This window comes from Podarcis muralis, chromosome 8 (assembly GCF_964188315.1).
Source record: "Podarcis muralis chromosome 8, rPodMur119.hap1.1, whole genome shotgun sequence".
NCBI classification, from domain to species: domain Eukaryota; kingdom Metazoa; phylum Chordata; class Lepidosauria; order Squamata; family Lacertidae; genus Podarcis; species Podarcis muralis.
This window is the reverse complement of record NC_135662.1, coordinates 4459438-4471725: the sequence shown is the minus strand read 5'-3', so window position 1 is coordinate 4471725 and position 12288 is coordinate 4459438. Positions and strand designations below refer to the sequence as shown.

The window sequence follows — 12288 nt, the reverse complement described above, 5'->3', positions numbered from 1 at the left end:
TAGGGAATGAATGTTGCGTGATTGGTTCAACGGCACAAGACACATCATATCGGGTGTTCCGGCAAGGCAAAATGGCAGGCGCCATGGCAGCAAGCAGCTCCTGAAGCCAGCCAGAGCCAACTGTGCTACCAGGCTGGCTCCGGGCTGCTGAGACTGCCACTACCAAGGGGGAACCGGGGACGCCTGGTGCATCAACTGGGGAAACCACTGACACACAACCCTGTGACCCAAATCAGGCTGGGTGTGAGAGCGTCTGGCCAACTGGCTGACTGCCAAGTGGAGCTCCGGGGCCAGGAAAACCCCGGAGCCGATGCAGGGAGAAGTAGGAGAGGAGAAGGAGAAGGAAGAGAGAGAAAGAGGAAGGAGGAAAAAAGAGGGGAGCCCCGACCTTGCCAAGCTGAGGAGGAGAGGTAGGAGAACACTGGGAGGGCAAGGACATGTGGCCAAGCCCAGGCCTGACCCGAACCTACTCCATGGTGGCTAGCACTCCAAGAGAGCAGGCCGGGGCCCAGAGGAAGGCCGCGTGACAGAGGAGACCGCAGAAGAGAAGATATTACTTCTTAATATATTTTTTAAAAAATAACTTTTCTCCCTCCTTCTTTAAAAAAAGTGTCCCCGGATTCTTTGAAAGAAATCTGGTAACCTTAATCCACATATTAAGATAAGGGAGTGATTTCTAGCAGCCGACAAGAGGGATGTTGCTTAACCCTTACCCTACCAATGATCTCCTGGGACTCCCTTATCCCAGAATTGTTCTCTCCAGCTGAGGCTCTGGGTGCATTTTTGCCACATCAGATGAACCATCAGCTCAGGAAGGAAGTGTCAGGAGGAAAGCAAGAGAAGGCTTAAGCATTCTTTCCCACCAGCTGTTTCTCCACTGCTAACCAGACCACCCCTCCCTACTGCTCCGTTTCAGCTGCTCATCAGCAACTTGGGATCTCAGACCTGCTGAATGTGCGGTTTGGTCCTTAAAGGCCACCATACCATATTGCACAGAGCTGAAACATGATGACATGATGTTGTGCCCTTATAGGTCTCAATGAAAACATTGACTTAGAATCATAGAATTGTAGAGTTGGAAGGTACCCCCCAACGGTCTAGTCCAACAATTGTAGATGAACATACTTTGGATCTGCACCCATTTAGACATCTGTCTGGGCTTTTGAAGGCAAAGGCAGAAGCTCTACCCAGCCAACTGCACACAGGGCAGACAACGGCGGTTTGGATCTGTGCATTTAAGTGGTGAATGTGATGTGTAATTGCAAGCAGCAATGCATGTGGGATGTGGAACAAGGATTCGGAACTGCTCTTTGAGAATCAGCTGCCTGCTTTGATGGACAAGTGTCCTGAAAATGATCAGGTGGGAAGGCAGGGATATTTACAAAAAAAGGGGTGTCTTTGTGCATACTCCCTAGGGCAGAGGATTCTTCCAAGTTCCCTCTCTGTGGGGTTCCTCTTGAAGAGTGTCTCATGTGCTCTCTGGAGGTATTTTTTGTGATGCTTTGGGAGTGCTCTTGCACAGCCATCCTGCTGTGTGCTTCCGACTTCCTCTGTGCTGCCTTGGGGCTTGTGAGTCTCTGCAATCTCTGATGGTAACAGAGAGATCTCTCTGTTCTACATCTCACTTTCCCTGCCTCTCCGTCTTCTCTCTGAGGCCGAGGCAGGTACTGAGGCAGCAAATTAAGCCTCCCTCTGGCACCTTCAAGATTCGTTCTGCACTGATTAGCATGAGAGCGTTTCCTGTAAATTCCAGGCCTTTGCTCCCGGCTGGTTATCATTGAAGGTACCTGCAGATTTGAAGCTGCATCTAGGCTTGGGACTTGTGAGCAGATTAGTGAGCAAATAGTCTATACTCTCTGATGTCCCCTCTGTGGGATTCGCTTGGGAGGTCAATCCCCGGGTGGAGATGTGAATTAAATGCAGCAAGCCATAAACAAATGCGGTGTTAAAAAGTGATTGCACGTCTTTGATAACTGTGCAGTGTCGCAGGTGAGGTTGTGAGCTGGACAGACGCCTGGTTCCAATCCTGCCACAACCATGAACTCAGTAGGTGTCCTTTGGGAAGTCAGTGGCCACACAAACCTATCCCCATCTGTCAAATGTTGACAGTGACACAACCTACAAAGTAGTTGCGGATTTCCAGCATCTTATCATCTCAGAAAGACGTGTGGTTAGCAGTCCTCCAGTGCCAGAGATTAGCTGAGTTTGCTGGCAATTGCAAGCACCTCTGCCAGGCCTTTGGGATTTTGAGCTGATCTGGAGCCAGTGATTTTCTAGGTTGGGCACTTGATGAGGGTCCCAGGGCTCAGAAGTGCCCCTCACCAGTCTGACCTGCTGCCCACCCCCTACAGCCAGGCAGAGGCAGGGCAGGAGAAGAGGCAGGCAGTGCTGCTGCTGCAAAGAAGATGAAGTTTGGTACCAACTCTGTTTTCAAGTATGGACCTTGTATTGAGAGGAGCAGATAGAAGGATGCTGCATACAAAGCTGGGATTCCAAAGCTCAGCTGTTTTAATATTTTGCAGTTGTTTTAATGTGGCGTACAGCTTGCGATCTGTCTAGGTTGAAGGGCAGGGAATCAATTTCACAAATACATAAATAAAATAAATCTAGCACCTCCTTTTCCCATACGAGCCTACCCATTCATTAAAGGCGCCCTTAAGTCCAAACACCAATTCCCTGCCCTGAGTAGTCCAGTCTCCAGAGATTAGGCAGATAGTTTTCTCTGTGGTGGGACCCCATTTGTAGTACAGGCAATCCCTGTTTTAGGCATGACCAAGATATGTGGGATCATATACACACACATAGCTCCGGAAGTGACCGAGAATGTCATAAAAGATATCACTAAAAGGGCAGGGCAGAGCGGGAATGGAACAGGGCGGACCGAGGTGTTTTGATTGCATCCTATTTCATGCAAGCATGCATTGACCCAGAGCACAACCCCTACACAAATCAGGGGTTGCCTGTACAAACGCGTTCAATAAACACACAAGACTTAACCGGCTGTATGTTTGAAAAAAATAATATATACTATTCATTGTATTGAATTGTAGATTTCAACAGAAGTAGTTCATAAAGTTCAACAAAAAAAGTAGAAGACCCAGTGGATCAGTTCATTCTCTGATCAATTTATGGATAAGGTCCACATACATGAAAGTGTCTATTTCACCTGTCTGTTCATAGAGTCCAACAATCCACACGAAAGGTTGTTGCAGTTCCACAGAATCCTTTCACAGAGTCTAAGACAAGGATTTCTGGAACATTAGCCTTGTTTCGCCATCCTAGGCTTCATTAGTAGTACAAACTCATACTGTATATGAGATCACAGGACAGTGGATCTTATAGCATAGTAATACTTGTCTTAGACTCTGTGAAAGGATTCCGTGGAACTGCAACAACCTCTTGTGTGGATTGTACAAACTCCTTGGCAATATCTTCACAGCAGCTTAAATTGTGGCATTCGCCTTCACAAGAGGTAGTGATGGCCATCAACTTCAGAAGAAAATTAGACAGATTCATGGGGGATGAGGCTGTCAATGGCTACTTGCTATGATGGCTATGATCAGAGGCAGTAAAGCTTCTGTATACTGATTGTTGGGAATCAGAAGTAGGGAGAAGGCTGTTGCGTGGCACGTTCCTGTCCACCCCAGTGGAAATAAAGACACATGACACAATTATTCAAGGTTAATGGGCTAAATAAGGCCACAACTTTATTGGTTACAGGTGATGAGCGGTATTGGCTTAGGCATTGGTGCTAACAGACTATCCGGCTTCAGCTTGAAGTCTGGGAAGGGTTAATCACCAGTAAGGCGAGTCCTGCTGATGCACATCAACTAGGAATTCCCCTGGGGTCACCGCTAGGGGGCGTGCCTTAGACCCTCACCTCCCCAGGCTTCGGACAGGGCCACACCCCCCGGAATCCTTTATCGGACTACCCTTAAATATGCGGGGCAGGTGATGGCGTTTCCTCCCCTCTTCCATCTACAAAACAATACCAGTACCAATGCCTAACCGCCAATGCTAAGAAAGTTGTAATGATTTGCTACGAGGTAGGTGAAAACCAAGTGGCTGGTGCCAATTTGCCAAGTGGAAAAATTCCTACCAGGCCCCTCAACGGCGACCAACCAAGGTCCATAACAAGGTCAAGGGAAGAAAACCTTATAGGGTGGGAGAGTGGGAAACAGGAACAGCTGGTATGTGGGAAAATAGGGAGATCCCTGGCCGCACCTGCGTTTACATCGGGCAGGCCACACCCCCAAGCCAGCCGATTGGCTGGCCAGGGGGTGACATGGCCGGGGATTCCCCTAATCGTGTGGGGGGCTGGGCTCCAGCCTCCGCGCGCATGGAGGGGCCATGACACCCGCAATCCCACCTCCTCTGCAGGTTGGAAGTGGCTTTGCGCTAATATTCTCCTTGTGGGCTTCTTACAGAGTCATCTGGTTGGCCACTGTGAGAACAGGATGCTAATAGAGATGAACCTTTAACCTGATCCTGCTCTTTGCTATGTTCTTATCTGCCTATGAGCTTTTATTGTTATATGTTTCTCATTTAGTCACCTGGTTGCTTTGTTCTCTTAAGTTTCTGGGTAACAATATCGTGATTTTCGCTGCTGGCCTTTTGTCTCCTTGTATTTATTTCATTGTTCCAACATTGCTGTTTAATCCATCAGTTTTAAAGCGTGCCATGCTGATCGCAAACTGCCTTAGGCAGATTTTGTGCAAAGGTGGAATCACAACACTTGAAAATGAATAACGTCAGGGGAGTTTCTCCCCATTGCTGTGACTTCTCCCCATTCTGCCCCTTCGCTGCCTTTTGACATGCTGTGTTTTCTCCCTAGAAATACTACAGTTCTGAATTCCAGAGTCATCTCTGTGACTGTGAAACCAGCTCCCCGCTCACTGCTCACCCCAATGGAAATTGAGTTCTCCCATTTGTACAATGTAAGCACCTACTTCACTAAAAAGGAAAATGTCGCTGATATGAATGAAGTTCAATATAGCTGCCCCCACCCCAAAACCCTATGACATCTGAGCCTAGGAAGAAACACTGTATTTTGAGAGGTTGGGTGTTTTTGGGGGGAGGTGGGTAAACCTGAAAAGAGAAATGTATGGGTTGCTTTGTTTTTAAATGGTAAAGGCATATAGAAAGGTTGGGATCATCTAGATCCCCTATGGTCTTCTAGATCAGTTGTCTCCAAGGCTGGGTCTCCACATGTTGTAGGACTACAACTTCCATCAACTTGATCTTTGGCTCAGCTGCGACTGATGGGACTTGGAGTTTGACAACAGCATCTGAATTAACATCTGAAGGGCTTCCACGTGGAAGATGGAGCAAGCCCATTTTCTGCTGCTCCAGAGGGTCAGACCCAAACCAATGGATTCAAATTACAAGAAAGGAGATTCTGACTAAACCTTAGGAAGAACTTTCTGACAGTGGGAGCTATTCAACAGTGGAATGGACACCCGTGGAAGGTGTTGGGCTCTCCTTCATTGGAGGTCTTTGCATGGAGGTTGGATGGACATCTGTCAGGGATTCTTCAGCTGTAGTTCCTGCATTTCAGGGTATTGGACTAGATGACCCTTTGGATCTCATCCAACTCTACAATTCTATGATTCTATTTACATCTGGGGACACTGAACGATGAAGACCTCTACTCTAGATGTTGCTGGGTGACAGATCCCATCAGTTCCTGAACATTGGCTCTGCTGGCAAGGGCAGATGGGAGCTGGAAGCCAACAACACTGGGAGAGTCATTGGTTCCCCAGCTGTGGTTTAGAGGAAGTTGAGTTTGAGAGTTCACCCATATGCAGCAACAGGAAGTGTGGCTGGACTACACTTCCTACCTAGGATGCCCTAAAGGCCTCTGAGGCAGGAGAGGGAGGTGGAAATGGGGCGAACTAAAGTTTCCATGGGACTAGTTTTGCTTCACCTGGATAATAATTCATGTACATGTTATGCTGTATTTAAGCAGATCTCTCAGTCAACTATTCAACACCATCTCTTTTCTCCTTTCCTCTTTTCTCATCCTGGCAGGGAACTACCAACCAGACCTGCATCCTATGGGAGGAAACTGATGTGTAAGTTCAGTGGGTTGTTTTTCTCGCTGTTGGATCAAGAAAAAGAATTGTTTATTCATTGGGTGGGGGAAGGTTGCCATTGTAGAGTGTATTTGCAGCACAGAAGGAATGGTCGGACACCCTTTGTTTCTTAACTCATGCGATTGGATAGTCCTTCCAATTCATCCCCACTCTGATCTGTGTCCATCTTATGGTGTAGAAAGCAGAGATGTCAGGGAATTTCAACAAAAACTTAAAACAGGACTGGAAATGGCTCGTGTTCGCTTTTTCATCCCATGCCCAGAACAAACATCAACCCATCGAATGCAATGAGTATTCACCCTTGTGATTGCAGTTTGCAAATGATTTGTAATGGTTCTCATTCCCTTCCCCTTCCATTTGTACAGTGGTACCTCAGGTTAAGAACTTAATTCGTTCCAGAGGTCCATTCTTAACCTGAAACAGTTCTTAACCTGAGGCGTGCTTTCGCTAATGGGGCCTCCCGCTGCCGCTGTGCTGCTGTCACGCGATTTTCATTCTTATCCTGGGGCAAAGTGCTTAACCTGGAGCAACCACTTCCTGGTTAGCGGAGTTTGTAACCCGAAGCGTCTGTAACCCGAGGTACCACTGTACTGTGTTTCCTTTACACTGAAATCAATGTGGCAGAGCGACATAATGGCAATGTAAGTTACACAATATTTGTAATCAATTGCATACTGTAAGTTCATCAAACAGCCCATGTGCCCATTGCAAAATCAATTATTGAGATTCTCAAAATTAAACCATAAGGAAGGGAGAGCGGAACACAGAGGAAGCACCAGCCCAAGGAACGCAACTGGCTGAGGGATAGCAGCTCTCCCCTTTCTTATGGATGTTTCATAAATTAAAACTTTAATTTGGACATATAAAAGGTTTTATGACTGCGCATAAGATTCTAGCTCATGTGCCTTGCATAGCACATCTTCCCATGCTGAGGAAGTGGGATTGATGATTGCTCCTTGCTTGTGGCCACTGACTCAGTGCTCAACATGCATCTGCTCTCTTGCAAGATGCAAAGGAGTCCTTTGTTTCCTTTGGCATTCTGCAGAAAGGTCAGCTGGTTCATTTGTGTGGCCATGTGCAGCTCTTTGCAGTCCAGACTGTCCTGTGATGCAATATGGCTGGGGGTGGGGGGTTGTGTGACGGGAGCCAGAATCTGGAGGCTCACACGATTGCCAGGTAGTTCGTTGGGGAAAACCTTTATAGAAACCAAACACCATCAGATCAGAGGCAAAGACAGGTGATCAGGAGTCAAAGAGCGAGGGAATCAGCCTTAAAATGGAGTGTTTATGGTCATGGCCTTGAGGTCTTCAGACTTCAAAGGCAGCCCCATATAGAACATGTTCCACTAAGAAGTTACCACCACAAGGGGGTCATAGCTGGCAAATCAACCTGATCTGGGAAAAGGCCACTGGGCCTCCAGTGAGAATGTCAAAATGAGAAGCACCCCACAAACTGCCAACCTGCTCTTTCCAGGAGGGTACAACCCAGTCCAGGGTGGACTACCTCTCCACTTGCAGGACATGAGATCCTGAGACACATAACACATTTGTCTGGAAGGGCACTGATACCTTTGGCAGCAGGTACGGCCACATAGTTAGTATATGGGATGCAGGTGGTGCTGTGGTTAAACCACAGAGCCTAGGGCTTCCCGATCAGAAGGTTGGCGGTTCGAATCCCCGCGATGGGGTGAGCTCCCGTTGCTCGGTCCCTGCTCCTGCCAACCTAGCAGTTTGAAGGCATGTCAAAGTGCAAGTAGATAAATAGGTACCGCTCCGGCGGGAAAGTAAACGGTGTTTCCGTGCGCTGCTCTGGTTCGCCAGAAGCGGCTTAGTCATGCTGGCCACATGACCCGGAAGCTGTACGCCGGCTCCCTCGGCCAATAGAGCGAGATGAGCGCCGCAACCCCAGAGTCGGTCACGACTGGACCTTATGGTCAGGGGTCCCTTTACCTTTTACCTTTGGGAACAGGTTCATCCACATAGTTAGCATAGTATTAAGCCTGGTCCATTTTAATAACTCCTGTAAGGGTTGTTTAAATACACAGATCAAGACGGGTTGTCCTTTAAAGCTCCAGTTCCTGAAACACCTGGCTTTATTAGCAGGTTTGTGTCCCTCTTTCTCAAAAAAAGAAATCCTAACATGAAGTGTCTGAATCCTTTTTAAAAAAAAAAACAAGAAGGGACATGGCGGGGGGGGGGGGAGGAATCCTACAATCCATCATGCGCTCATTTGCATTTAGATAGATATTTAAGCTGCATTGTTAATAATGGCTCTTTGATTTAATAAATCCAGCCTGCTTGGGTGACTGCATGTCGCTCTGGTGAGCCAGCCCTCCCCTTCCTCCTCCTCCATGCCCCGCCTTTTATATTTGAATTGGACAAGCTGGGGGAGCCAGCGCTTGTTTGTGTTTAGAATAGCGCGTGTGATTAATGAGCTTTGCAGAAGCTGGCAGAATTGAAAGCTGCGAGCATGGAACGATTCTGGGTTACGCCGCTGTGTGTTTCCAGGGGTGTTCATAGGAAGTAATTATTAACTGCTTAGCGGCACAGTTTGAGTGGATGTCTCGGCAAACGCCTCCCCCCATTGCCTTGAAAGGCTGCCAAATCTCCTCTGGAGTAAAACTCTGGGAAGGCTTCCTTTGTGGTGGCTTGTAAGGATGGGCATGCAGCCTTCTCAGTGTGGAGAAGGATCAGGGCTTGTCCAGGATGAAGAGAGTAATAGTATCATTGCTCTATTCTGCCTTGGTCAGACCACACCTGGGGTTCTGTGTCCAGTTCTGGGCACCACAGCTTAAGGAGGATATTGATAAACTGGAAGGTGTGCAGAGGAGGGTGACCATGATGGTCAAAGGTCTGGAAACCAAGCCTGATGAGGAGCAGTTGAAGGAGTTAGGTATGTTTAGCCTGGAAAAGAGGAGATGTGATATGGTAGCCATCTTCAGATATCTGAAAGGCTGTCACATGGAAGACCGAGCGAGTTTGTTTTCCACTGTTCCAGAGGGTAGGAACAGACCTAACAGATTCAAGTTACAAGAAAGGAGATTCTGACTAAAACTTAGGAAGAATATTCTGAAGGTAAGAGTTGTTCAACAATGGAATGACCCACCTCCTAAGGTTGTGGACTTTCCTTCACTGGAGGTCTTAAGTAGAGGTTGGGTGGCCACCTGCTGGGTCTTCTTTAGCTGTGATTCCTGTATTGCAGGGTGTTAGGTCTCTTAGCCTCAATTCTATTATTCTAGGCTGGTGGGGAAGTGTTGGGATTTGCAGTTCAAAGAGGAGGAACTGGAAGGGTGGGCCACAGGGGAAATTCTCACATCCCCATGGTCATCCTTCTAAGAAACTGCAGAGGGCCTCCTGGTATGTCCCACAGAGAAATCTACGGTCTGCAAATAAAAACATCCTAAAGATCCCAGGCCACAAAGAGGTTAGGCTGGCCTCAACTAGAGCCAGGGCCTTCTCGGTCGCGGCTCCAATCTGGTGGAACACTTTGTCACAAGAGACTAGGGCCCTGCAGGACCTGACATCCTTTCACAGGGCCTGCAAGACAGAGCTGTTCCACCAGGCCTTTGGTCAGGGCACAGCCTGACCCCCTCCTCTGGCAATCGGCAATCTGCACAGAATTTGGCTTGATGGTTGCCATTAATTTGATTTTAATTTAATTTGATTTAATTAATTTTATAATGAATGTTTTAGAATGTCGGATTATTTTGATTGTTGTTAGCCGCCCTGAGCCCAGCTTCGGCTGGGGAGGGCGGGATAAAAATAAAATTTATTATTATTATTATTAGTGGCACCCGCCCTGGTTCCCTGTAACTTGGCATCTTGCAGTGAGGGAACAGCCAGCAGGCCCTCAGCGCTGGACCTCATAGTCCAGGCAGAAATATGGGAGTATTGTGTGTGAGAAGTGAATTCTCTGGAGGCAGCGCCTGATGCAAATGTACACCTTAAATATCTTGATTCTCAGAACATCAGGTGAAGATTGGGGGATGGATGTGAAGCCTCTTTTTCTGTTAAGTGCCTTATTCCCTTGGGGATAATTGGCCGGGGGCCACACACATAACAGTGGTTGAAGCAGCAGCAAAACGTGTACAGGGAAAGACCTGAAATAGCCAAGTCTGTCCGTCTCTGACACTCCTTTTTCTTCCTCTCCCATTCTCTATTTAATAAGAATAATAAATTTTATTTATACCCTGCCCTCCCCAGCCAGAGGCGGGCTCAGGGCAGCTAACACCAATAAAATCACAGTAAAAACATAATAGGGGGGAAAGAGAAGGGGGGGGACCCAAATTAAAATACAGGTTAAAATGCAATTTAAATTGCAGCCTCATTTTAAAGTAGCCGATAAATCAACACCATAAGGGGAGGGAAACATAAGGGTGAGACCGAGTCCAAACCAAAGGCCAGGCGGAACAGCTCTGTCTTGCAGGCCCTGCGGAAAGATGTCAAGTCCCGCAGGGCCCTAGTCTCTTGTGAGAGACTGAAAAGGCTGAAAAGGCCCTGGCCCTAGTTTAAACCAATCTAACCTCCTTGAGGCTTGGGACCTCCAAAGTGTTGTTATTTGTGGACATTAAGGTCCTCCATGGGGCATACCAGGAGAGGTGGTCCTATAGGTACGTGGGTCCTAGGCCGCACACCCCATTCACTTTCTTTCTGACACTCTTCTTTCCCCCTCTTTCTCTTTGACTTTCTCTCTCTCTCTCTCTCTCTTTCTCTGACACCCAATTCTCTCTTCTTCATCGCTACCCATCAGGCTAGAAGGGGAACCACAGGTGGCTCTTCCAAGAGGTCTGACCACTTGCCGAGGGCTTTCCCAATGAGGCCGAGCCCCACATTCAGCCTTCAACCCGTAGGTTGACCACCCCAAATGTTGTCCACAGAGTTCATCCACCTGACAAGCAGACCATATATCACCGGTCTTGAAAGATCTTCATTGGCTCCCAGTACGTTTCCAAGCACAATTCAAAGTGTTGGTGCTGACCTTTAAAGCCCTAAACAGCCTCGGTCTTGTATACCTGAAGGAGCGTCTCCACCCCCATCCCTCAGCCCGGACACTGAGGTCCAGCACCGAGGGCCTTCTGGCAGTTCCCTCATTGCGAGAAGGGAGGTTACAGGGAACCAGGCAGAGGGCCTTCTCGGTAGTGACACCCGCCCTGTGGAATGCCCTCCCACCAAATGTCAAAGAGAACAACAACTACCAGACTTTTAGAAGACATCTGAAGGCAGCCCTGTTTAGGGAAGCTTTTGATGTTTAATGGGTTATTGTATTTTAACATTCTGTTGGAAGCCGCCCAGAGTGGCTGGAGAAACCCAGCTAGATGGGCGGGGCATAAATACTAAATTATTGTTATTATTACAGTGGTACCTCAGGTTAAGTACTTAATTCGTTCCAGAGGTCCATACTTAACCTGAAACTGTTCTTAACCTGAAGCACCACTTTAGCTAATGGGGCCTCCTGCTGCCGCCGCACTGCAGGAGCATGATTTCTGTTCTCATCCTGAAGCAAAGTTCTTAACCTGAAGCACTATTTCTGGGTTAGTGGAGTCTGCAACCTGAAGCGTATGTAACCCGAGTTACCACTGTATGATTTTCTGGGAAATTTTCTCGTGTGAAAGATCCGATGGAAATGAACGAAAAGAGAACTATTCAGGCATCTCCCTCCCCTCCTCATTGCGTGAGGGACAACGATGCCCCCACTCCATTTATTCTCTTCCCATACGTCCCCCTTAAAAGAGTCCAGCTATGGCAAGGTGCAAAATTTCTGATGTAAAGAGTGTAAGCGCGCCATGGAAACAGAGGTCTGGCGATTCTGTCTCCCTCCCTCCCCTCTGAATTAAGTTCAGATCGGCATGTCCCAATTTCCCCTCCTTTCCAAACACTTGAGAAAAGGAAAACATCCCTTTTCTGTGCTCTCCCTCCTCTGAATACCCAACAATGCCCAGGGTTAGCTGGCTGGCCTGTGGCATTCAGTGCACCAACATGCCCTACATGTTGATGAAACAGGTTCCTTAATGCCAGGACACTCAATTCAGGGTGAAGATGCTGTTGTCGGTTCTCTTTTGCTCCCCTCATCTCTGCGTTGGTTGTGGGTGTTTATCTTCCTGACTCCCACTTTATGCTCACTTTCCTGCTCCCCCTTTCCCTTTTCAAGGATCTGGCAGGGGGGAGGAGACTACCCCCTCCCCACTCTTCTACCA

At 47.9% G+C, this 12288-nt stretch overlaps 1 protein-coding gene across 2 annotated transcripts in view; it reads left to right on the top strand.

The window, feature by feature from the left end:
- The window catches only part of ADGRB1 (adhesion G protein-coupled receptor B1), a 381963-nt gene that overhangs the window by 224536 nt on the left and 145139 nt on the right, over window positions 1-12288 (top strand). For both annotated transcript variants that reach the window (XM_077932693.1, XM_077932692.1), the window contains exons 16-17: window positions 4835-4937; window positions 6031-6074. In XM_077932693.1, coding sequence (XP_077788819.1) covers window positions 4835-4937; window positions 6031-6074 — 147 coding nt within the window. The remainder of the gene's footprint in view (window positions 1-4834; window positions 4938-6030; window positions 6075-12288) is intronic.